This window comes from Mustela nigripes, chromosome 6, assembly GCF_022355385.1.
Source record: "Mustela nigripes isolate SB6536 chromosome 6, MUSNIG.SB6536, whole genome shotgun sequence".
In the NCBI taxonomy this organism is placed as follows: domain Eukaryota; kingdom Metazoa; phylum Chordata; class Mammalia; order Carnivora; family Mustelidae; genus Mustela; species Mustela nigripes.
Genome location: NC_081562.1, coordinates 54,952,438 through 54,980,114, shown reverse-complemented (window position 1 = coordinate 54,980,114; position 27,677 = coordinate 54,952,438). Strand labels below are relative to the sequence as shown.

Here is a 27,677-nt window from a genome sequence, read left to right as displayed (position 1 = left end):
CCTTGGGTAGCTTCCATAACCTTCATTGAATCTGGTCTGTTTCTACTTCTGGAGGTGTCAGAAAAACTGACTGCCCCCATGATTACCCTAACTGACTGGATGAAACACTAAACACATTCTGCACAGCCTTGACAGCTTCAGGAAAGAGAGAGAAACCAGATCCTGGGCAGCTCCTGTCTGAATGACTCTTTGTGAACCATGGGTTCCACCACAGGCCCTCGTGGAGACTGGGCTTGAGGGTCAGGGAACCCTAAGACCAACTCCTGCTTATTCTGAAATATAGTACTGATGTCAGGCTGGCTTCGTGTGTGTCACCGTGCAGTCGCCCAGGGTCCCATGCTTGTGTGAGCTTGCCTGTGCTTGTTTCAGTGCTCTCCTGTGGCCGTCCCCAAATTCTTCATAATTTCTGAACAGGGGGCCTTGCGTTCTGCTCTTGCAGTGGGGCCCCACAATGATGTAGGAGGTCCCCCGCCCCCCGAGCCCTTTAAATCCCATCAGAGAGTCACTCCAGTAAGTCTGGGGAGCTGTGCCAATAGATGCAGGGTGTGGTCAAGCAGGGTGTGAGGCTCTGGGCTGGTGGGGGTAAGGTGTAGAAGGAGGACAGCTCCCTAGAGAGGAGGGCACTGGGCAGACGACAGAGAGCACAGGGTGCCCAGAATGGGGTGACACTGCCAATGGGATGGCAGCATCAGAAATAGCTTCTCAAACACACACACCGAGTACTGCTCACTTGGGAGCCCGATTTTTGGGAAACTCCCCAAATCTATCTCAAATCTTTGATCATGGGCCTCATTTTCTCGCTCTGATTTATACATAGTCTGACTTTTTCCCAATGTTTCCCAAGCTTGTTCTAAAAGTTGGCATTCTATTTGTTTGTTCTTTTCTTTTCAGCTTGAGAGAAATTTGCATGAGATGAACGTTGCTGAGATTGAGAAAACTGCATTTCCAGGCTGTTCACTCTCTGCCGCAAGTCCAGGCTCCGTCGGCTAGAACGGGCTGCTTGCGGCCGTCAGCCCGGGTCAGACACCACCGATCAGGACCAGAGCGGGGAACAGCTGGGTCACTCATAGTCTGGAGTCTGTCTGGGTACACTTCCCTGTGATTCTCAACAACAGCAAACTTACAGAAGGGCCCTAGTGATTCAGATGGAGCTGGGAGACAGAGACCTGTCTCAAGAGCAGTCCTGTGATCACTGCCAGGCATGGGAGGCGGAGCCTTTCATTAACATTCTCAGACATGACAGAGATGGACGGACACTCCTTACTCTCCAGCGCTCACGCATGCGCATACCCACATACACACGCATGCGCACACACCCTCGTGCACACGCACACACAGCAGTACAGAGCTATACTGCAGGAAAAGGCAGCTTGTTCCCTTCAAAAGGACGGTCAGGCTCTTGAGTATAAGTAAATAGTCCACAGCACCCTGCTTGATCCTCCAGTCTCTCCTAATCCCCAGGCATAGCCTCCCCTCCAGAAAGAACCATGAAGTCAGCAGGAGACAGATATGCTTTACGGGCTCTGCGTCACACAGCACTGCCCGCGCATCCTAATCGGTGATGAAAGAAGGGAACCAACGCAATTGCCACTGAAGCTGAAAACGTAGCCCCCATGGCTCCAGGTCTGTTCTCTCTTGGGAAGGCAGAGCTGGTTGGCTGTTTCTTAGCAAAAGGAAGAAAATGGAGCAGGGCAGACACTGCTGTATTTGCAGTGGAAGAATGACATTCGTGTCCATGGTGCAGGAAGGGCAATGACAGGCAAAATGAAGGTTTTCCCTGAGGCTCAGGGGAAGCCATCCACCTGTGTGCACGGGAGGCCAGAAGGACGTGTTCAGATGAGTGTGTGCTGCTCGCCAAGCTGGCTCTTTCACTTGCAGGAACAAAATCCACCTAATTAGATCAGAGAGATGTGGAATCTGCACCTACTCATAGGTTGGGATAAGAGGCTGAGCGGGTGATGGGCTGTGGACAACTGTCTGGAGGCCACTAAGGTGTTCTTAAAACTGGATGACGCAAACATGTAGTTGAATACACAGATCTGGGGGAAAAAAGTAAGCAACACCTAACACAGCCCCTTAATGGCTATTTCAGTCACTGTGTAAAAGAAAAGTATGGAACTTTAGAGCTGGGAGAGTGATCGACGGTCCTCCTAACTGGGCCCCTTACTGCAGATAGAGGACTGGAGATGTCCAAGGCGGTTAACTGCTAGTCTGAGTCATCAGTCTTCCTGACCTACCTCAGAGCATTCCTAGAGCAAAGGATGAAAGAGAGAAACCAGTTCCGCTCTGCCCACATCCCCCAACGTCAGCCAAAATTCGACCAACTTCTATCAAATGCTAATATGAACGCCAGTCTAGAAGCTGAAGCAGTCTGAATGAATCCCACTCATTTAGGTCAATGGGGTGGCATAAGTCAGTCCCAGTTCACCAGATCCCAGCCCTGATTCTCTACTTAAGTGGGTCCAAATGGTCCTCAATGCAAGGGTAATATGCAAGATGCTGTTTCCTTCAACTTTTCAGTATCAGACCCAGAGTGCTCAGCAAACTCCTTTTTACCAAGATCACGGACTCAATGCAGCTTGGTCAAGGTCGCCATTCTTCCCTGGCTCTTCTAGCTACATGAAGAAGGAATTGCTGAATATTTATTGATTATTATAAGAAACCTAAGAAAGAGATCTGATAGAAGTTCTTTGATTGGGTTACTTTTCTTCGATCCCCTCTTATAAACCAGTTGTTTTTTCTTTTTTAGGGAACTCAAAGCCTTTACTCCTAAAGGCCATATTGTGTCATCGTGACCAAAGTCACGATGCTGCCACAAATTCCCAATTTATGATAATCATAGTAAAGAAAACTGCTCAAAAACAAGGCAAGCGGTAGCCTGACCTTCCTTTATAAGGTCTGCTCACTGCCAGCAGTGAGAGAAAGTGCTGATTCGGGAGAGAGCCAGGCACAGCAGTAAGGACCACAGCTTACATGGGACGGACCTGTGTTCATGGCCCACGTAGGGCACTTTTATTAGCTGTGTGACCTTGGGTGATGTGAGTCTTGGTTTTCTCATCCTTAAAATGAAAATAACTACATGAAACAAGTCAGAGAAAGACAATAGTGTAGGATCACACATACGAGTGAATCTTTAAAAAAAAAAAAAAATGAACTCAAAGAGAACAGACTGGTGGTTGCCACAGGCAGGGGTGAGGTGGTGGTGGGGTGAGGCAGGGGGGGCTGTCAAGAGGTAAAATGTCTGGTTATAAAATATATGGGCCCTAGGGATATAATGTACAGCACATTATTTACCATGCCTTATTGTATATTTGAATGTTGGTGAGATGACATCTTAAAAAGTTCTCATCACAAGAAGAAAAAAGTTCCTGTCTATGTACGGTGATGGATGTTAATTTACTGTGAATCACCATCTCCCAATGCGTACCTATAGCATACCATTACGCTGTATACCTAAAACTAACACAATGTCACATGTCAATTCTATTCCAGTTTTTAAAAATATAAAAATTAAAGAAAACAGAAATCCCATCACCTACTTCTTAGCATTGTTCTAAGGATGAAAGGAAATACAATCTTCCACATTCGAGAAACCCCTCAAAACCGTAATCCCACATCTCACACCCTCCTGCCATACTGCCCAAGAACAAGGCCTTGTGAACTCACTAGGATTGTATCTGTACTCACCTGCAAATTGCTTCTTGTTTTTCCCTTCTACAATCCCCCTTCCAGAGCTGTCAGTCATCCTCTGTGCCCTACAGCCCTCACTGCCTCCTACCAGCCTTCCCTCCACTCCAAGTACATGGCACCTGCCCTGTGTTCCAGCCCAATTCAAAAGCCCCCACCTTCCCCCACCCAGGAAGTCTACACTGACCTCCATGCCTGGAATCAGCGCTTACTCCTGACCGTCCACAGCACCCTGCCTGCGTGTCTCCCAGCCCCGATCCCTTTTTACCACGAGTTATAAACCACCCACCTCCATGATGGTCTCTACCTCTGGATTGTAAGTTGTATCTTTTCCACCTTGGGTTCCGTGCCTCTTGAGCCATGTGAAGCCATGCGTGTCATAGGTAGTCCATAAAGTCTTACTAAATTATTACTTAATTGGCTAATTGGTTTCAGCAGGCCCCTAATAAAATCGATGCTCGGAGGGAAGAAGTCAGCCCGGGTAGTTAGGCAATTCATTATCACAATATCTTTGATTAGTCAGCAATCACCTTGGAAGGCACAATGGCTCGAGGCGAGCCCGAGAGGTGTCGGGCTTGAAGCTGGTCCCGTTTTCCCAGGGAGCAGCAGCAGCCCTGTGTGTATGCCTGTACCCAGGGAGCCTGAGCCGGGCAAAGCTGGTTTCCTCTTGCCTTCCCTTCTCCATATTTCTCTGCTCTTTCCCTTATCACCTCCTTTCTCTTATCTGCAACACAAATTCATCATTCATTCAGTAAATATTTAGTGAGTACCTACTGTATACCAGGCACCCTTCCAGCATTAAGAACAAAGCAAAATGATGCCACTAGTTTACATTCCAGTGCAGCGCATCTCCAACTTCGGGGTCATCCGACTCATCTGGGGATCCTGCCAAACAATAGAATCAGACTCGGGGGACCTGGGGTGGGGCCAAGCACCTGTATTTCTCCTGCGTTCCGGGATAATGCTCGTGCAACCTGCACCTGACCACATTCTCGTGGGGGGTTCTAGACTAGAGCACTGGTTCTCAAGCCTGGCTGCACATAGGAATCACCTGGAAAGTTTTATAAAATGCTGATGCCTGGGTCTCTGCCCCAGAGTTTGATTTCATCATTCGGGAATGGCATTAGGATTTTTAAAAGTTCCCATAGTGATTATAATGAACATCCAAGGTTGAGAACCACTATTCTAGTGGGAGGTGTGGATAGAAAATGAAGAAAATAAAGATGAACACTATGAAGAAAATAAAGCAAGTAAGTGCAACAGAGAGTGAAAGAGTATATTCTTTTATATAAGTTAATCAGGGAAGACCCCTCTGAGGAGGTGATCTTTGAACAGATACCTGAAAGATATGCAGGAATAACCCATACAGTTATCTGGGGGGGAGCTCTATATAGACAAAACAGCACATGCAAAGGCCCTGAGGTAGGACTCTGCTTGGAGTGTCTGAGAAATAGAGAAACTAAGATATAAGAATGTTCAGGAGAATTTATTGAAATGATGGTTCACAAATGTACCAAAATAGTTAATCTGTTCTTAATGGGAAGTCTAGGTACCCAAAGCCTGAAGGAGTTCAAAATGAGTAACGTTTTAAACTTAAAAAACACTCTGATTCTAGGAAACATCTGGAGGCAAGGGAAATGCACATGACTATGTTAAATCATTTAATCATCATAAGAACTGTACCAGATAAATCTCATTATCCTCATGTTAGAAATCAGTGACCAAAGGCTCAGAGAGGTATATCCACTTGCCCGTGACCTTAAAAGGGTGAGATTAACTCCAGTCAAAATACTGTCAAGATCTGTTCTCTTCCCGCTATACACATTAATCATCCATCAGGCTGTTCCCCCTTATTCTCACTTTGCACGTGGTCCCTGTCACAGGTAGAGTAGGTGGGAGAGGGAGGGCACGTGTCAGAAGAAGGAGGCAAAGGGTGAAGATGGGAGGGAAGAAAAAGAAGATTCAGGAAGTAAAAGAGGCAGAGAGAGGGAAAAGACAAGAGCAGTGCTCAAGGACAGTGACGCCCCCACACGTGTCTTCAGCTCCTGACTCTTCACAGCCAAGCCCCACAAAAGCCCTGCGAGATGGTGGGAGGGCTCGTTTCACATGTCAACACGGCTGGGCCGGTCATATGCCAGTCTAGATGTTGCCATGGAGGTCATCTTTAGATGAGATGAACATTTCTATCTGTGGGCTTTGAGTAAAGCAGACTGCCCTCCGTAATGGGGGTGGGCCTCGTGCAATCAGTCAGTGGAAGGCCCGAAGGTAAAACAGACTGAGGTCCCCCGGAGAGGAGGGACTTCTCTTCCAGCCTGCCTGTGGCCTCGCACTGCAACATCAGCTCTTCTCTGGGTTTCCGGCCTGCCGGCCTGCCCTCCAGATTTTGGACTTGCCAGCCTCCCCAACGGCATGGGCCAATTCTTTAAAATAAGCCTCTGGGCACGCACGCACGCATGCACGCACGCGCACACACACACACACGTGACTGGTTCTGTTTCTCTGGGGAACCCTGACTGACACGGACAGCACCCCCCAGTACCATCACCCCCACACGGGGGTCACGTTTCTAGAAAGCGATGGGACTACCCTGGCTTCTGGCTCCTTCCCTCCACACAGGGCCTCTCTCAGGACTGGCATGTCACCCTAAGTCTCAGACAGATGCTAAAAATCTGACCACCCAAGGAATGTTTTAAACAGCTCTTCTCTCCCTTAGCACAGACTGAATGGACGAAAGAGGAAAGGGCACACAGGCAGACAACAGGGATGTGTTGCCCTCTGCCAACAGCCGATGAGACTACTGCCCCTCCGACTTCTGGGACCGCGCAGAAGGGCTCGTGTGTGCCAGAGTTCAAACCTCCCCACCTGAGGATCAAGCAAAACGCTTTGTTTTTATGAGGCTTCCTTGATGGGCTCGAAAATAATGATGGGAAATTAACACAACCACAGATGCCACGCTAAAATTCCAGGACTCAGAAACACCGAGAAAAGGCTGGAGCTTGCTGGAGCCTTGACAAAACGGGAGACAGAAAGCGGAAAAAAAATACAGAAAAGTAATTCAGTAATGCCGGTCCACCCACGGGGGAACGTTGGGAAATACCACACAATTCTTCCCCCAAAAAATGCTGATCAAAATACGGACGGGTTCAAAAATAAGGCTGTTGAAGAAAGCAAGGAAATAACGTATAAATCACAACTTGAGAGGAGTAGTCCTCTACATTTTATTCATTTTTTAGTCATTAAGAAGGTGCTCCCGAAACGACCCAGAAGCCATTGTTCCCTTTGCATGACTGACATCTTGAAAATGCTTTTGGGAGAAGGGTTTGGAAAGCAGGGGGAAGAGCGTGGATCTCCCCTCAGAAAGCAGCGACATATAGGAACAGTCTCGTTCCCTCAAAAAGGAACTTAGGACCAGAAACAATCTCTACCCACCAGCGTCTCTGTGAGAGTACAGAACAGGGGGAAGCAGGATCTATGAAGAAAAAGGAACCAAGGCTTTTTAAAAAAGAAAATTAAAAAGCAAGTTTCTGCACTTAAATGGAAGAACTTCTGTTCCCTCCATGGTGGCGAGAAATGAATCTCACAGGTGGAGACCCTCCCAGGAGTGTTGATGTGTGGTGTGACCCTCTCCCCGCACTGTCCTTACCCAAAAAACTTTCTCCATGAAAAGAGGGAATGACTCTCACTCCTTGAGAATCAGCTCTGGAAACTGAGATGTGTGGTACTGGTTCACTCCATAACCAGACAGGAAAAAGAGTTAAAAACACTGAGGAAAACAAGACTAGTAGGCAAGAGTCAGTGCTAAAATCCTGGAGAAGTGTGGGTGGGGAAAACAGGAGAGACACAGGAGAATGCAGAGCAAAGCCAGGCTGGGTTCTCAGGGGAAAGCCAGATCTCCACAAGAATGGCCAAGGTCCTTCCACGCAATGTACACAACGCCATGGGTTAGTAGCGGTTACTCTGCACGGTGCTATGATTACTTAACGATGTTTGCTGTGGTCCTGGATTGGCAAAGGAGTCCCAAAGGTGTGTCATGCCTGGCTGAGGCCGCTGACCCTCCAAGCCCGTGGAGTTGCTGTGTCTCAGTGGGCTACCCTGTTGTCTCCAGAACCTAGTTAAATGCCAAGGAGGTGGTGGGTTTTTGGGTGTGACCTAAGGGGATGCCACTAACTGTCACGTCCTAAGGGGCCCCTCTAGAACTTTTCCTTGGTGCTCAGGAACTGTGACTGCCAGCCTTCTGTCACAGAATCAGAGCTTTCCAGGAAGGGCAATACATTCCTACCTGTGACCTCATTAGCTTGGATCAGCTCCTCGAATGCCCTAGCTATCAACTAGCAGAGCACAGGGCCCCAAGGCAAGGGTATATTTTAATAGTAGCTGTATCTCATATTTCAGATACTTTTCAGCTTATAGTATGTTTAAAAAAATTGTTAGGAGCAAGGGGCTCGGGGCTGGGGGGGGCAGGCACCCTGCCTGGATTCAAATCCCATCTCTGTAACTTTCCTGCTGGTTTCTCACTGCAAAGTCATCATGAGGAGAGTAGCTACCACCCGGGCTTGTTGAAGGATGGATGTGCAATAAACAGGTAAGGCACCTCGATCAGTACCTGGAATACAGGGACATGCAACAGACGCAGATTGATGGCCCCCCCAACCCTGCAACAGATTCGGGGATGGGGGCTCAGAGAGGCGAAAGTTCTTTCCTGGTAACAAGGAGAGCCAGGTTCCAGCAGAAGGCACAGAAACACACATGCACAGATCTGCTTGTGCACACGCTGTTGAGAAGGGATGGGTGAACTGGGGTGGATGGTGGGTGAACGTGGGTATCTGAGTGACCCAGGAAAAGCTTTGGAAGGGGATAGAGTACTACCCAGGAGAAAAGAGCACTCCCAAAAAAAGACAGAGCGGGCATTGCTTCTACAGAAAAATCAAGATTTCCCTTCCACGGCCTAGGCCAGGATCAGCCAAATGCTTTCCTAGTACGTGACTAATAGACTGCTGATCTCCTGACGAAAGAATACTCTGCAAACCAAGTCTGTAATGCTACCCACACGGCATGCAGAAAGCTGTGCTTGGCTGTATTAGTCAGAGAAACACAACCAATACGAGTGTGTGTGTGTGTGTGTGAAGAAATTTATTTTAAAGAATTGGCTCATAACGCTTGCAGAAGCTGGCAAGTACAAAATTTGCAGGGTGGGCTGGCAGGCTGGGAACCCAGGCAGCAGGCAATGCTATAGTTCAAGTCTGAAGGCAGGGGCTGCCGCACTCCCTCTTGCTCAGGGCAACAGGTTGGCGGGGGTGGGGGGTGCGTTGGCGGTGGTGCTTGGTCTTTTTGGGCCTTCAACTGATTGGACGAGACCCACCCACATCATGAAGGGCAACCTGCTTTATTCAAAGTCTACCAATTATAATGTTAATCTCGTCCACAAACACCTTCATCGAAACATCCAAAATAATGTCTGACTACAAAGCCAAGCACCGCGACCCAGCCAAGTAAATACAGGTATCCCCCACTTTCCAAAACTTCGCGCTACACCACCTCACTTTTACAAAAGACCTCTGTTAGGACCTGTCTCCACTAACCAAATGAAATCTGAAGAGGATTTTCCCTTTTACGAGAAAAGGAGAAAAATGGAAATCGCATTCAGTGTTTGCTTTGCAGCAAGCGATTACAAAAGCAGAATATCCCAAGCAATGAGAGGGACCCCACCAGCTTGTGCCCCAGCAGCCACACTCAGCATCTCAGCATCAAGTGGCCGCAGCTTTGAACTGTGTCTGTGAGCATCCGTACTTGATCTCAGTTTCTTTCTGGGGTCAATTAGCAAGATGTACCTATATCCTAAGACATCAGAAAAGCCTGAGGGACGTTATATTTTGGGTTTGGGAATACTCAAAACTTTTTCCATAAAATTAATGGTACCTACCCCTTCACATTACATCATTTCAGCTTAAGAAGGTTTTTGTAGGAACGCTCTACTTTTGGATAGCAGGGGAACCTATATGTAAAATTGACCCTCCCATATGCCCCAGGTATTCTGCCTTCAAAGAACCCGTATCACAGAAGATTATGAGCTAGCTCTCCAAAGAAAACACAGGATGTCTACATGGACTTTCAAAAAAGAAAAAAATGAAAGCACGGGAATAAACTTCATGAAATTTAAGACCATGGCTTGACTTTCAAGACTGGGTGGGAAGGCAGGGCTGGAATGGGAGGGATGCACAAAGGCAGGGCGGTAGTACTGGGAATGTTCTAGTTCCTAAATTAGGTGGTAGGTTCAGAGGTTTTCATTTTATTGTTATACTTTGTAACTCACAGAGCTTCTTATTGTATCTTATTGTATACTGGACCCACCACTCAGAGCCATAGGGATAATAGATATAGAGGGAGATAATCTCAGATGTTACATATAAAGAGGAGAAAATTGAGCTTTCAGGCCATGGAGCGAGACCACTACCTCAACAGAGCCCTTCCCGATCACTCCTGAATAGAAATCTCTCCTTCTCCGATCATACCATCTACTTCATCCGTGAGCTAATACCACTAAGGTGACTTTTCACACACTTGGGCCTCCCGTCTTCAAGTGGATTTTAAGTCCCTTACATTTTGGGGAAGTTTCTTACAGCCGTTTGTATCCCCCCCCCCCCCCCCCACCCGCCGGCCCCCAAGTGTGGTTGAATGTCTGAGTAACTTAAAAAAATAAAATAAAAATAAACTCCCTGATGGCTGAAAAACAAGGTTTGTGGGGTGGGAGTGAGGGCGGGGGCAAAGGTAACCAAAAGATGTCAGCAAGAAAGCAGAGCTGCCTGAGCAGCCCCGGGGTCCCAGTGACGCAGAAAGTCCGAAAGACTCCAAAAGTTGGCCTGAGGGGTGAGAAGCCAGGCAGGGTCACACATCCGATTTTCACAAGCCTGCAGTGAGACAATGCCTACCCCACTTGGCATGATGCTATATACAGGCCCCAGGCTAACAAGGATGACACAGCAAGGCTCGCGGAGGGGTGCCCAGCAGACTGGTGAAAATCTCAATCATCTGTGACGTGCAGACTGCGAGCAGCCGGTGGGAAGCCCCTCCTAGGGGCGCGGTGCTACAGCCCCACGGCTCCTTAAGAGAACACAGTATGGCGTGTGGCACTTCCAGCAAACTGCCCACCTTTCAGCAAGTTTCCTGGCTGGTCAAGACAATAGCTTGGAAGACAATGGGACTCCCCAAAATGGCCAACAGTGAGGACTGCTTTCTGGGTCTTTGAATCCCTTATCCACACTGTTAATTTTTCTCATCAGGACTCCTCAACCCTAAACTTGAGATGTTCCTATTTGTCCCAGGCACCCCAGCTCTGACCTCTTCTAATTTCGGTGATGTGAGGTCAAGGGTGCGTGTGAGAGCGTCCTCTCACTGGAAACAAAGGTTCACCTGGAGAGCAAGTTACAGCGTTTGATGTATCCACGGCACAGAGCGGAGGAAGAGAGAGTAACAGATGGGATAACTTCTCTACTTGCCAAAGTTCACGGAATAAGGCTGAGAGAATCATAAACACAACTACTGGATAGACTTCAAATGGCTTATAAATGGCTCCTGGTAAGGTCACATTCTAAGGTCTAATCTAAAAGGAGGGGAGACTGAGATGAGAATTACTGTAACCACGTTCTAGCCCAGCCTTGTCAATAACAGGTGACTATGGCCATGTAAGGTGACACGACCCGCTCAGTGACACTTCAGGTCACAGGAAGGTCACTGGCAGAAGTAGAACCAGGTCTCCCCATGCCACGGCCACTGCTGTTTCCACCATGCATTCTAGGAGAGATCATTTTACCCACCTGCCACATCCATGACTTGGAATTTGTATAAATTGGCACTAACTCAAAGACAGGCCCAGATTAGAATACATAAATCTACATGAAGGATGTTGAAGAGCAGTAATTTGGGGGTGGGTGGGGAGTGGGGAGAATGATCATCTCCTTACATCAAGAGAAGGAAAAATCATCAGGGGCTAAACCAAACTGAGAACACTTCCGAGGACCCACCACTCACAGCAACACGCTGGTTCCAACAATTCCAAAATTCCTCACGTATCAGAATTCTGATAACAGAATTCTCAACAGCAGCCTGTTGTTTGGCATGAGAGGGAACAAACGAGAATAGGAAATGGATCAATGGAAATGCAGTGCACGACGAGAATGCGAAAGTCTGTGTCCAGCTCACACAGAGAAACCCTGCAATCCAGTCAGGGTGAGGTCCTCACCAGCCTGCGCTGGCTCTGGGCTCAGGAGATCACCTCTCCAAGAAGAAGCCTGACGGCCACATCAAACATGGGAATGGCTAGTGAGCTCACACCTCGGGATTCTTCTTTTAAGACTACCCGTTTGAGAAGCAGGGAATGAGATTTTTTTTGTCCCCTCACCAACACATTTTTTTCGTCTTGAGCCTCTTTGACACAACTGCTCCTCTTCTCGAGTCTGAAATGGAGTACTTCTGTTTACTTCCGTATGAGTTCCCTGAGGTCTGATTGTTGATGTCTGTGCAAGTCAGTGATTAGCATTCTGACTTCAGTTCCTTCTTCACAGTCAGCCAAGGAGCCCAAGAAGTTGGCTACAGCCACTCCCCAGGAACAATAGGCCCTTTCTACAAAATACAGGTTTGTCTTCCTTTCCAAACACCCAAGAGTTGGTCCTCTGGCAGAAAGGTCTACCTGACTGTACAAAATGTTCACTGTGGAGGAGAAAAACCAACTTGAGAAACCAACTTGCAGGTCCTCTGTCCAACAAAGTCAAGGCTTCACCCCTAATTCCATTTATAGAACTCGAAAGGTAAACTGTATGTCCCATCAGAAAGCAAACAGATACACCTATGGAAGCCATCGTTCTGGAACCGGGCCTGGTAGAAGCAACTGCCTACCAGAGAAGCAAGCTGTACGGGGATTCTCTCCACCTGTCCATTTCAGAATTCCTTAGTGCTCAATTAATACTTAAGACTTGGTCTCAGGGGGCGCCTAGGTTAAAGCCTCTGCCTTCGGCTCAGGTCATGATCCCAGGATCCTGGGATGGAGCCCCGCATCGGGCTCCTTGCTTGGCAGGGGGCCTCCTTCCCCCCCAACCTGCCTGCCCTCTCTGCCAACTTGTGATCTCTGACAAATAAATAAATAAAATCTTTTAAAAAAAAAAAAAAAAAAAAAAAGACTTGGTCTTGGATCTGTCCTGCTCTCCAAAGTCTTGTGGGCCCTACTGTCTCTTTAGCACTTGAACTCGGGGCCCCAGGGCACTCAGTGACTCTCGATGAGACCTCAAGGGTAAGGAGGGCTCCCCACCCCAGAGGCTCTGAGGATGTCGATTCACTCTTTCACCAAAGAAAAAAATTTAAAAAGCTGAAATACACCCCATTGGACTCCCTCCTCTTTGAAATTTTTCTTCAGGACTCTTTGCAGAAAGACGATTATGCACTTGTGCTTGTTTTCCCAGCAAGAAGACACAGCGTTCGGTCCCTGCTCTGCCCTTTCACGAAATACTTTGTGCATCAGTTTTTCCGCATGTACACAAGGACGGTAAGAACGCACCCTGCTTTTCTCACACGGCTATTATCAGGATGGAACAAGATAACAAAAGCAAATATTTTAAAAGCTGCTTTATAAATGAAAGGCCCTGTTATTTTCATTCCTTTCCCCAACGTGAACGTGGGGTCTGAGGACATCAAGAGCTCAGACAAAGGGACATGGGCAGAAGGAACATTTGCTTCTTATCATCCCTGTCCCAAAGAGGTCCTCCAAAGATTTATAAAACCATGGAAGCGGAGGGGGTGGGGCTCCCACCACGACAGTACATCCCTAAAAACTATTCTGGAAAAGACCACAGGTTCAAGGCTCTCACTTTCATTTACCCCTATTAAAAGGACTTCAGCAGTAGCAGCTGGACGGACTCCCAGCCTGCCTTCTCTTGGTGAGACGTATGGAGATGGCGAGAGAGCTTGGTGGGCTGATAAAGGTTGGTCTTTGCTACACTCCAGGCTTCCCCTGAGAATATTCAAGGTATGAGGGAACCCCATGGTTCAAACAAATTTCCCTCAAAAGTTCCATCCCCATGGGACAGTTTGGAAGGTGAAATTATTTAGATTTGGAGAGGACTGCTTGTTTGGGAAGAGGTGATTTTCTTTTGAAACTTTGTTTTACCCTTTCATTAATAGGCTTGTGTTTTAGGACTTCATGTCCTTAAGTCACACTACAACAGACCAGACCAGACTAAATCAAGTTGTTTTTTTGTTTTTTTTTTTTGGCTAGTCAGGCCAAGAAGAATCGACTAGTCCAAAGCATGGAGCCAGGAGCCAGTTCACTACAAAATTGCTCCATTATCCCAATGCAGATTATCTAATCTAAAACCGCTCAAAAAATATCTGAAGGCCAGGGCAGAAAATACAAATAAAGGAGTCAGATGCTTGAAACACACACACATGCACACATACCACCACCACCACCACTAAAATCTCCAACTGATTTACACACCAGGAAAACTTGCTTTTCAGAGAGTCTTTGGCTGTTTTAGAAAACATGAACCAACTTCACCCAGTGGCGAATCCTCATGAACTGTTTCCCGGAGCTGGTGTGTCTGGGCACTAGCCCATGCTGTGTCCCATGTTTTATAGGACACTCTATGGCTACCATTTTTAGCATATTCTTAACTAACATACCCACAACAACAGGAAAATGGCCTGTGATGGACTCCCCTTCCCCTTCTTTTGCTCCCTCCTCTCTTCCTTCCCTATATAACCCCCAGGCTACTGTCCCTTCAAGGCCTTTAAAGTCCACTAACTGATTTCCCAGCGCTTGTCCCTTCCTCCCTCTTCCCCACTCTTGAACGGTTCCTTCGTGAAATCAGTTTGTCTTGAGCACTTACTGTGTGTCAATGCTCTGCTTGATGCGAGAAATACAATAAAGAACTAAACAGTCCCCGGTCCCTGTTCTCAGGTGCCTACCTTGTGATGGCGAGACAGACAAAACAAAGAATAAACAGACAAACAAAATATCTGCAAGTTGTAATAACTACTAAGGAAGGGACAAATAAGAGTCAGATTAAAAACAACAGGAGGAGGACCCGAAAATACTCTGGAGTGACCAAGAGGGCCTTTCTTCTTTATTTTCAATACCTTAGAAGTACACATATTTTAAATGTGGACTCTTAGACTCACAGGGCAATTACCTAGCTCTTTCTAAAATTTCCTTTTAATCTTAAAATAAAAAGGAGTTACATAACTGACATCATTCAGTCCAGATTCCTTCAGGAAGCTCTCCTGCTCAACCCTCTTGCCTGCCAGGAAGGAAACTCATCTCCCAATGGGTAGTTACAAGGCACTCCGCTAGGCTCTGTGGATCGTTTTGAAATATCTCCCACAACTTCACAAGCATTTCCTTCTACTCAGTGTTCTTGGGAAATTGGCTGGTGGGGAGAAGGAAATTAAAAAAAAAAAAAACTGATCTACTCAACAAAAACCTGACAGTAGATTAAAGTCCCACAGAGGGAGAGAGTGTGTTTTAAACTTCTTGGTCTCATTCACATTGGCTCACCCATAAGTAGTCTTATGATTTTTTTTTTTATATTAAGATAACAAAGGCAGCCATTCTATTCCCCAAATTTCTCTAACCTTTTCTTTTAAAACCCATGTTCTCTACATCTTCAATTATTTTTATCACACTTCTCTTCAACTTCTATATTTATACACACTCTTCTAAAGAGTGACTAAAACAGGAAAAAATAATAAGGAACTGACTAATGCAAAGGTTAGCAAAAGGGTTATTTTCCTTGAAACTTGTATTATTTTTAGTATATTTCAGCACTTTTTCCCAATCAGCTTTTAGTCAACTAAGGACTCCTAGGTTTATTCTTTCAATACTTGTACCAAGTAATGTTTTCCCTTTCTGTCTCTGAAAATTCGGGGTCCTCCTTACATGATCACTTTTTAAGACTCCTAACTAAATTCATTTTTTCAAATTCTCCAGAGTCATTTCTGACATTTCACACCTTAGAATATAAACTGCATACAGGCAGGGACTGTGTCTTTTTCCTGGTGAGCTTCATGAAGAAACAAGTTCTTTATGGACCATTTACATAGGCTCTGATGGCCATGCCGAGGATGGTTTCTGAGGCCAACTCAGCTTTGTTCTTCAAAATGTAAGTTTATACTGTTTATGAAAGTCTTGTTTGAGTTCTGCTACCAAGAGACCACAGGCAGATCCCCTGACATGCACCAGGTGCTGCCATGTTACACCGACATGAAGTGCCTCAGTTTCACTGGTCAGCTCTGCCAAAGAGCACCACTCAGGGAGTCAAGACATGCCTTTGGAACTGTCCTCTCACCAAGAGGCCAAGGAGAGGCCTGGAAGAAAAATGGACCTCTGGCTACAGAAACTAAAAGCACGGAGACTCTTGAGTCTTCACAGACAATGGAGGGCACCAAAAAGAAGGAAATTCTGACACAGGCTACAACATGGACGAACCACAAAACACAGGCCAAGTGAGTGAGGCCAGCCACCCCAAGGCAAATACTGTAGAACTCCATTTATGAGAGGCACCTAGGAGAGTCAAAGTCGAAAGGAGAATGGGGGCTACCAAACTGGGGAGGGCAGGGGGCAGTGGGGTTATTGTTTAATGGGTATGGAGTTTCAGCTAGGGAAGAAGAAAACGTTCTAAATGTGGATGGTGGAAGACGGTCATGCAGCAGTGTGACTGTACTTAGTGATGCTAAATTGTACACATAAAAATGGTTAAAATAGTAAATTTTATGTTATTTTGCTATAATTTTTAAGTGGAAAAGATGGGCTGAGAAAAAAAAATAGGTAAAAACAGAACAACAACAACAAAAAAAATAAGAACGTGAAGACAGGGGTACCGTGGACTTGATTTTGTTCACCAACTCTCAGATTCCTAGAATGAGGGGATCTCCCTCAAAAACTTAACATGGAAGTTTTAGCACTAATGGTGGTAAGCTCTGCTGTCCACGGTACAAACTGAGAACCTCCAATGTCCCCCACCTCATGCTAGGTACTGGAAGGAGATTAAAGTTAATTATAAATAGTCTAAGGAAGCCTACAGAGAATGAGACATACACTCAAATAACTATGCGCTATGCTGATTTGAATTGAGGTTTATAAAAAGAAATTCAAATGTAGTATAGGAGAAAGGACAATAAGTTCAAGAAAGGTTTCCAACATGAGTTCAGGGAAGGCAAATTTATAAGCATTTAATGAAGGAAGTTAGATACATGACCTTGACCTACTTTCACCTTTGCACCCGTTCCAGCCAATGAAGTGGGGTCCTCAGTATGGTCTAACGTCCTCCCAGCTGGAGGACTCTGCCATTCTACATGTTATATAATCTGAAGGACAGCCACAACACATTTGGGTGTTTGACTGGATCTCACCCAGTACAATATTTTTCCATTCTCTTGACCACCATCTGTTGCTACTCAAGAAAAAGTTCAATCATCAACAGACCTCTGTATTTTACTTTTTTCTCTATACTTCTACATTTTAACCTATCTTGCAGGATAACGCTCTAGGTTTCCAGAAATATAGAAGAAACACACACAACTAGGTTATTTTACTCTAAAATATCAGTTTCTAATGCTCAAATCAAATTGTACACATGTCTCAACAAGATCCATCCACATAAGTGGTTTTAGAGAATGGAAAATAGACCTTTTCTGTCTTTCCCAGGTCCTTGGTGTTTTATGAAATAACGCAACGCATAGTGCTTAACTGAAAATGAACATTTTAAATGAATTAAAATGAACAAGCTGCATTTTATCAACTCTGAGGACTCTGTAAGTTTCATTTTTTGGGTGTGTATGCGGCAAAAGTGTTATTAATACATGCAAATCCCACCAATCCTGGTTTCCTTCAATTTGTCCCATATGTCTTGAGAAAAAAATGAGAAAGCCTGGCTCAAGCAGGAAAGAAAGAACACTGTCCCTCCATTTTATTGATACACTTTCAAAGGAGCAATCTATTACAACGATCCCTTTGCAATATTGCAGTGGATTAAGCACCTGACAAAAGAAAGGAAGAATTCTCAATACGGGTAGCATTATGTGAAAATGGAAAGATTTTCAGAGCAGGATGGTAGTAGCTTCTGGAATCTGCCTTCAGGTGTTCAAACCTGGGCATTTTCTGTCTGCAAACCTTGGGCAGGTTATATAACCTCTCCAGCCCTTGATTTCCCCACCCATTAAGTATTTCGTCAATACCGATACCTAGCTCAGAGCATTGCATGGAGAGCTGAATGAGCACGTAGCAACATAGAGCTCTTTGTGCAGTATCTGGAATGTAGTAAATATTTAGAAAATGCCAATTTTTCTTTTACTGATCAACTTGTATTATTTTGTTTTTTTTTTAAGATTTTATTTATTTGACAGACAGATCACAAGTAGGCAGAGAAGCAGGCAGAGAGAGGGGACGGGAAGCAGGCTCCCCGCTGAGCAGACAGCCTGATGTGGGGCTGGATCCCAGAAGCCTGGGATCATGACCTGAGCCGAAGGCAGAGGCTTTAACCCACTGAGCCACCCAGGCACCCCAACTTGTATTCTAATTCCAATGCAACCACTGGCCACTTGCAACCTTAGACATTTCACTTAGCCTTTGGAGATGGGAGGGGGCATTTATACTTTTCATCCCAGTAACTTATTTATATTATAACTGGAAGTTTATACCCTGCAGCTATTTTGCCCATGCCCCTCCCTCCCTCCCCTCTGGCAACCCACTAGAGTTTGTTCTCTGTAATTTTTTAGTTAGCTTCTTTTGTTTATTTGGGGTTTTGTTTTGTTTTGTTTTAGATTCCATACATAAGTGAAGTCACATGGCATTTGTCTTTCTCTGTCTGACTTACTACACTTAGCATAGTACCTTCTAGGTTCATCCACATTGTCACAAATGACAAGATCTCATTCTTTTTTATGGCTGAGAAATATTTCATTGCCCACATACATGACATCTTTTTTATCCATTCATCTATCCATGGACACTTACATTGCTTCCATATCTTGGCTATTCCAAATAATGCTGCATCAATGCAGGGGTGCATGTACCTTTTTGACTTGGGGCGGGGGGGTATTGTTTTCTTTGGGTAAATATCCAGTAGTGGAATTACTGGATCATATGGTATTTCTATTTTTAATTTTTCATTTAGCTTATTTGAAGCCTCTTGGTTCTCCCTACTTCTATCTTACCTTATAAGGATAATAGGGAAAAACTGGGATAAGACCTATAAAGAAAGTTGAGCTACAGGAAAACATTAAACTCCCTTACTAGTTTGGAAGGAGCAAGCTGCCTTGTGTGAGATGCCTGGGTTGGGAGGCACATGGTAAAGAGCTGATGGCCACTTCTGGCCAAGAGCTAACAAGTAACTGAAATCCTCTGTCCACAAGTGCTAAGTACTTTAGCACTTTTAGTAATTTGCCAATAAAAGTAGATTCTGCCCCAGTCAAGCCTCAGATGAGACCATTGCCGTGACTAATACATTAATTACAGCCTTGTGATACCCGAAGTGAATGACCCAAATAAACTGTGTCCAAATTCCTGACCCCCAGAAACTACACGAAAGTAAACATGTGTCATTTTAAGCCACTAAGTCTGTGGTGATTTGTTACATAGACATAGAACGCAAATATTAATATGGAGATAGGGAATGCAGGGAGATACACGTGGTACAAAATACACACACACACACACACACAAGGAAGGATTCCTAGGATTAAGCATCACTGCTGTAGTGATTTAGGCTTATGGGAGCACTATGGCAGGAAAGGACAGTAAAACCAAGGACAGATACTATAACAATCTTCTCCACAGTAATGGGGTATGAGAAAAAAAGCAACATAGCTTTCTGTGGCATTTCATCAAACAAGTAACAACCAAAGGTTTTGTTTTCAATTTATTTTCAAATTAGGTAAGTCAGCCTTTCTGGAAACCAAATTGGGCAAGAGATTTTTGTCAAGGTCCAAATCCTCTTGCCAAATTGCATTACCTTATGGGCATGATTGGAAACCTCCCGGGATTTAGTTATGGGAAAGTTTCACAAATGAGACACCCAGATTGGACAGCTAACATGCAACTTAGTTCACATTAAATAAACTGACCCAGGCCAGGAGATCAGAAAAGCCTTTTGGTAAGATGTGGGTTCTGAGTTCATTTTCTATTTAAACACTCTAATTTTCCAGTCCCTCTCACAGATGCACACTCTGCGCCACTTAGCCCCTCATCCAATGCTCCCTCCTGCGGCAACACCCCTCTTCCATTTTATCAGAGTCTCCACTCAAAACTTTGCCCTTAAATTCTTCATTGGTCTAGGGCCTTCTTCAACATTTTCCAGAGAATCAGGGAATTTCAAAAGTAAGAAGGTTCCTTTGAGATTTCCTTGTCCCATTCTCTCATTTTACCAGAAAAACTGTGAGGCCCACGGAATTCAAATGACTGGTTCTAGTTTAGAAGCAGAATCTTTTTACAACCTTTAAACTATTTCTTGCGAACAGAGAGGAGGAGTACGTTTCCCTCAAAACCTGCTCTTTCATCTTTTCCTGCATCTGTCTGCTCTAACGCCTGCAGCCTTGGTAAGCACCCCCTTTCCCAGGAAAGCATTTCAGTGAATTACCAACTATGAATGGACGAGACCCCAGGTAACCACCCTGTGTCTTAGAGGCTGACGTGACCTCCATCATTCACAAAGCTTCTGCCACTGTCAATCCCCAACAAACTCAGCTGAGTCATGGCAACAACAACAACAACAAAACGATTGGCCCCACTGCTTCAGGGATGAGCTAAGGCACAATATAATCATGTTATTCAAGAAGATTCACCAACGGCAGCTTGAAGAAAAAGACAAGAAGGAAAACGATGTATTTAAATTTAACAAATATTTACAGAGGTATCGCCCACAATTTCTCCGTAATTTGTTTATCGATTTAACAAATGCTAAATATCACTCATGTTAATCACTTCGCTATTGGGAATAAAAAGATGACGTAAGAGAAACAGCCTCTGTCCTCAGGGAATTTACAGTCTAGTAAAGAAGTCAAATATTTAACAATGATGATAATAACAGAGAACCTTTTACTGAGCATCTACTAAGTGCCAGGCTGGTTCCCAGGGCTTTGGAAAAGTCAACTAACTCCTCTAGTTGTCACTGCAACTCTGTGAAGTAGGCTCAATTTTTTTGATATTGAAATACAGCTGACACTTGAAGTTACATGAGTTTTGGGTGTGCAACAGAGTGATTCAACGTCTCTACACCTTATGCTCTGCTCATCGTAAATGTAGCCACCATCTGTCACCATAGAGCACGATGACAATACCACCGACTGTGTTCCCTTTCATCCCCATGACTTACCCACTCCATAGCTGGAAGCCTCTAGCAAGGCTCTAAAATCCCTATTTTTACTCTCAAGAAAAGTAAGGCACAGAAAGATTGGGTTCCTTGCCCAAAGTTCCATTCACCATTTCAAGAAATATTTGCTTACTGTGTTCCAGGCACTGCTCTGGGCGCTGGTGATACAGCAGTGAACAAAGGGGACCAAAGTCCTCATTCCCGTGGGGCTTCCATAAGAGTGGAAGGGGACATATTTGAAGTAAAAAACAACTAGAATCAATGTCAGAGAGTGACAAGGGCCCTACAGGAAAACAGAGCGGTGAAGGGGACAGAAAGGATTATTTAGAGGTAGTTGGGTCGTTGCTATTTCAAAAGGGTGGCCTTGGAAGGCCTCTCTGAGCAGGGATCAGAGGTGTGTGCAAGCACCAGAGGGAGGCTCTTCAGAGCCCACAGCCTAAGTGCCTTGCTTACTGCCTCTCCTCCAGCGTCTCTTCCATCAACGTCTCTCCTCCGCATGCCATGCAAAAGAGGCTGCAGCCTTGCCTTTGCTTCTAGCAAACTCCTTAACTAAGCTTTATTTTCTCTTTTGATTATCAAAGTAATGTATTCTCACTGGAAAAAAAATAGGTTTAAAATTGGGTTTTCATAGAAACGTCTATTCTCCCAGATGCTGGAGGTTCATTGGCCAAAAACAGAGGGGTTCTGGAAGTCTGACAACACCAAGTGGAAGAGAGAAATGGAAAAGGCCCTGAACAAGGATTCCAGAAATTCAGGTTCTGGTCCTGGATTTGCCTTTAACCAAAACCTACCTTTGCAGGCCTATTATGTTCCCTCCCGGGGCCTCAGGGTCCTTACCTCTAAAATGAAGGAGGTCAATTAGGCAGTAGGACCACAAGACCCTTGTGAACATTCCACAAGTGGATGATTAAAAACAGAAGTCACTGGGAATGTGGGGAAAGCCAACCGAGCACACTAAGGACTGCCAAGCACACGAGTCCCCAGAGCTGAACCCACAGCCAGGTAAGGGGGCAAGAGGAGTGGCTGAGGTTCCTGCAGCCCTTCGGGATGCCCCCAGGTCAGCCAGCACAGGAGGGAGAACGAAGGGTAGGAGGGGGCCACTAGGACCTCAAGGCACCCTACCTGGCTACCAGATGAGGACAGTTACAAGTGTGTGTCCTGGGAAACTCCTGGGGCTCTGATTCCACATCTCAGGGGACCTGTCAGATGAAACCTGATTACACTGAGAAAGGATAAGTGTTGCTGACAACACGAGCCCTTCTCCTCCTAGCTCAAACCATCAGCATTCTCTCCACCTCGTGGAAGAGCCCCCTGGAAGAGCACAACTGGACAGGATCATTAATACAGCTCCCTTCTGCTGGGGAACCCTGAATCCAGGGAAAGCAGAGAGCGCCCAGGACAAACTCCCCTGCCTTGCAGGAAGGGTCCCAAAGTCAAATGAAAGAATTCCAACTGCTTTTTTTTTTTTTTTTTTTTTTTTTTTACTAAAATAAGGTTATTTACTTAAAAATGATACATTGGATGTAATCTATATATAGAACAAAGCAATTAATGGTAAACTTAATAAGGCACCTTTTAAACCAGATGCTGTACAAAATACATTTAGTGTGTTACATATCAAAGATGAATCTGTATTTTTGGTGTTTTACAATTGCATAATAAAACTGTTTTTAACCGTTCTTTCAATGTCTATGTACAACTTCCCTAATTAAGCTATAATGATATTTTCATTTTATACAATATATACTACATTTTAGTTTTTAAATGGGCAAGGACAATGGTCACTAAAAGGGCTTAAATAATTCCACTGGAAGCATAGTACAGAGCACGAGCTAAAATTACAATATTTAATCCTTTGCAAAGCAGTATTCACATACTTTCCTTATGGGATGATCATTCCATGTGGCTTTGTATGCTGCTGCCCGAGATTTAATTCGGCCTTTGTGGGGACAGTTCCCATTCGTTTCCTCGTCGCTCTTTTCCCCAGCTTTCTCCATACTGTTTGATCCCTGTCCGCATCTGCCACTTCACTATTCAACTCTCAGAGTGCTAAGTAACCTAGGCTAGAGAAATCTCTATTTCAATCCCCTAGAATCTGCTCACACCACAATAATTTTTTGGAGATTTATTTATCTATTTTAGTGAGAGAGAGAGTGAGAGCGTGTGCTAGGGGCAGGGGCAGAGGAAGACGGAGGGAGAGAATTCTCAAGCAGACACCCTGCCGAGCACAGCCCTACATGGGGCTTCATCCCATGACCCTGAGATCAAAACCTGAGCCGAAACCAAAAGTCCAACATTCAACCGACCAAGCCACCCAGGCACACCTCCTACCACACTAATTTTTCTAAGAGTCCTCTGAACCTGAGCTCAATCTGATAACATCATGAAAAGGAAGGACAATGTACTTCCAGTTCATGACAATGAGTCTAATATATGCAATTGAAGTTTGAAAATGCCAGAAAATTCAGTGTTTCACAGAGGCCTGTCTTCAGTATCTTTTGACACATTTCAGCGAAATTCAGTACACAGAAGTTACAGATGACATACACTAAGGGACATCCACCATCTCTGCATGACCATTTCCCCATTTTGCTTTTTAATCACATGGTGAACGAAGGGAAGAGAAGCACAGTGATACATGGAGCCATAATGAACATCGAGCTGGATTCTCTCCCAGCTCCTTAAGGAAAGGGAGCATGGTATTTCCACAGGGAAGGAAAGGATACGTCTTCTAAGGGGGGAGACAGGATGAACACACATAAAAATCCATGTGGATAAACAATTATGACTTTGCAGAGCTAAAATATGAAAGCAGAGAGAAGGCTGTAGCAAACAGAGACAACAATTGGGGGGCGGGGGCAGGTTTCACTGGGAATGTTTCTAGAGAAGGAGGTTTTTAAAGCCCTGATTTGAAAGTAAGAGAGAGCCACATTTAAGCAGAGGTGCCCCACTGTGAACGTGATCATCCTCCTATTTAACCTTTGCACTGAATGATATTAAAAATCTATTAAGCCTCTCACTGGCGGCGTGTCCCACCCAGCCAATCGTCCCTGCTGCGCCTCGGGCCAAGGTTTCAACGGACCTCACCAAAATGCCATCTCAAATGGAACATGCCATGGAAACCATGATGTTCACATTTCACAAGTTTGCTGGTGAGAAAGGCTACTTAACAAAGGAGGACCTGCGAGTACTCATGGAAAAGGAGTTCCCTGGATTTTTGGAAAATCAGCAAGACCCTCTGGCCGTGGACAACATAATGAAGGACCTCGACCAGTGCCGAGATGGCAAAGTGGGCTTCCAGAGCTTCTTCTCACTAATCGCAGGGCTCACCATTGCATGCAATGACTATTTTGTAGTACACATGAAGCAGAAGAGAAAGAAATAGGCGATATTGAGCACCACTCCTACCCAATGAGAGTTCTTCCGAAGGGTCTCTTAAGGAATCTGTCACACAGCTTCCCTCTGTATAAAGGATTCCATTGGCAGTTGGGGACCCTCAGAAAATTTACAAATAAAATCCAACCCCCATTTGAGAAGCAGAGAAAGAAAAGTCAGATAAGCTTTTGATTTTTATATTGTTTGCATCCTCTTGCCCTCAATAAACAAATTCCTTTTTTAGTTCCTCAAAAAAAAAAAAAAAATCTATTAAGCCTCACATAAGACAGCCCTTTTGGTTTCACAACGGCCACCTGACTGACACAGCTTAAAGGATGAACCGAATCCTTTTTATAAAAGCAACACGAGCCCAACATTCAAATAACTCCATAGAAAGCTACTTTAAATGCATTACTGCATATATAACCCTCATGAAAACCCAGTGTGAGAGCCAACAATCACTGGCCCATTTCTTAGCTGAGGAAACTGAGCCTCCAAGGTTAAATAACGTGCCCAAAGTCACAGCAAAAAAGGGGCAGAAGCTGAACTCGAACACAGGCAGATCTAGCCCACTTTAAAGGCTACTGAGTTCTTAACCACCCTGCTAGGTAGGTAAAAGAATACAAAGAAATCACATCTCCAGAGATGAACCTAAAATAAAGACTTTCCAAAAGTCATCCGAAATAGAACACTGTATTATCCCGTGGCACAATAAAATGCATTCTTCTACCACCATCCACTCCAATGAAGATTTTATTTGGTACAAATCCATCTGGTCTTCCCAAGGGCATATGCTGGTGTGGGCAGTGGCTGCACGATCCCTCTTGTTAGAAGGAGAAGTGGTCACAGAGGACTAGCTGTTTTCTCTGAGGAGAGAGACGCCTGCTGTCCACCAGCCCCCTCTGGTCCTCTTCCCTGAAATCCTCACTCCCTCTGCTAGCCGCCGAGTCTCTGAGAACAGATGGTCAGGGATGGGTGCAAGTGAGGCCGTCATCCCTGTGGCTTCCCCCAAGCTCCATCGCTAGAAAGCAAATAGAGGAAAGCAACGAGGGAAAGAGATAAGACAGAAGAAGAGCACTGGGGCTAACAACCACCAGAAGGAGAAGGCAAGCTTTCCCCAGTGTGTACTTCTGCCACCCCTAAAAGGGAGTTATCTTGGTCTAGTCTCTGGAGGGAAAAGCAGGATTCCATGACCACAGACTATTCCTGAAGCCTAACTTACGTGAACTCTACCATCCAAGCACCAGGCTAACAAGGACCAGAGGTAAGTAGTGTCTTCTCACCTCTGGGTCCCTCTTAGCCAAATGGATGTGCCATGAAGAGGAATGGTTAGGCACGTCATTAAGTACCAGAGACCCAGATGCCTAGTAGTGGGACTAAGTAAAAAATGACTTTGGTCTATCTACAGTCCTCAAAGATGAAGAGACTCACAAAAACACAAGCACATCTGACTTCCCATCTGCCCACACTTAAACTGCGTACAATGCATGTTTTCGTCAAAAACCAACCACTTTCCAGGGCCTGTGTGTGCCATATTTCCCATGCTTCTAAGTTCCCTGAAATAGTTCACACTATCCACCTTCCTAATCTACCTTGTGAACTCTTCTTACTCATGTTCTGATGACCAGATCCAACACATTCCCCCCATCATTCCCAGAAATCTTCTCTCCCGGACAATGGTAAGCACCCTTTCCCTATGACCTAAGTGTTCTATAGCACATATCACAGTGCATTTTAATTCTCCCCACCAGATGGGAAGTTCTTTAGGGGCAAAAAACTGACCCAATCAGACACAAAGAAGACTGGGCTCATGAGAACATAGCTTTCCCTTCAAAGAGTTTAATATCAGATAAAATCAACAAGGACCAACTGCACCAAGCCTATGTATAAAGAAAGTACTCACTGTGTGCCCAGAATTGTTCCAAGTCCTGGGTGGGACCAGTACGATGGTGGAAGAAACAAAGTAAAGATATGATGGAGTCTTTGTTCATATAAAGCTGACCTGCTACTTCTTCACACCAACTAAAATAAAAAGCACTGAGGATTATCTTTATTGTGCTTCCCACAAATGTTCCTTCAGTTCATAATACTCCTGCTAGTTTCTAAAAAATGAAGTCATATACATAGAGTCATCTCTCGTATGTGGACAACTGATGATACGTGCAAGAATATTTATAGCAGACACGTTCACCGTAGCCGAGATCCTAGCACCAATGTGAACGCCCATCAATGGGAGAGTGAATGAGTCAACGGAGCAAAATCCCCGTGGAACATTATATAGCAGACAAGGCAAATGAACTACTGTGGCATGCAGTAATATAGACGGATGATAGCAGTGACAATATTAAGTAAAAAAGATTACACACAGTCTGATGCCCTTTTCACATATATACAGTTTATGCCTTAACGTTTTCCATTTTAGGAGCACACACAGGTGAAAGAAAGCGAGCATACAGAAAGGACAGCAGGGAAGGAAAGTTGCACACAGGGTTCAGCTGACGGTTACCTTGGGGAAGATCAGATGCGAGGAAGAAGGAGGAAGGAGAGAGGACTGGACGCAAGGAGGACCATCATGGGGTCCAATGGAGGGTATTCTCAAGGTCCTAGCTTTGGTTTCAGGGGATGGGGCTGGGCTGCTCATTAGATCACTTGAAACAGACCAAAATATGAAGATAACGTGTCATGAAGTAAGGATTGTGATTAACCTAGTTCCTTGCATATTAAGACCGATATCAAAACAAAAGAACAAAAGAACAGGAATATTAGAAGATGGTGCCTGAATGTATGCAGAATGTACAGGTGTCCCATAAAGGAGTGAGGAGGGCAGAGAGAGGACGGCTCCTGCCACACCTCCCCACTAACTGATTTCCCCCAGCTGCCCTGTGTCTAGGTTACCAATTGAAAGGAGGCAAGACATATGCATCCACACGTTCCAGCGTCAATTTGCAGAGCCCTCTTTTCCCTCTTGGCATTTGCTGGAAGAACTCTTGCTCCAGAGGACACCAGACACCCTTCATTTACCTCAGCACCACAAAGCACGGGTGGACCGGCATTAATTTCATCTTTGAATATTCTGACCCTCTCCCAAGTGCATCATAAATTCACGCGTGCGACACTGAGTACATGGAGCTTCTGGCGAGAACATTGCTATATTTGCACGTGAAAATCAATCAGGTCTATCTTCTTCCACGAGTTATACTAAGCAGACAAAGCTCTCTCTGGATGGTTTGGGCTGCAAGCCCCAGAGAAAGCGTGTAGCAGATG

The 27,677-nt window shown here is 45.1% G+C and overlaps 2 protein-coding genes across 5 annotated transcripts in view; one reads left to right on the top strand and one right to left on the bottom strand.

Moving 5' to 3' along the window:
* Window positions 1-27,677, bottom strand: part of ETV6 (ETS variant transcription factor 6) — a 232,327-nt gene that overhangs the window by 170,287 nt on the left and 34,363 nt on the right. The gene's annotated exons all lie outside the window — the stretch shown is intronic.
* LOC132020609 (protein S100-A10-like) lies at window positions 24,041-24,656 on the top strand. The gene has a single exon (XM_059404751.1). It carries the CDS (start codon window positions 24,130-24,132, stop codon window positions 24,421-24,423), a length of 294 nt encoding a protein of 97 aa, XP_059260734.1. The 5' UTR covers window positions 24,041-24,129; the 3' UTR covers window positions 24,424-24,656.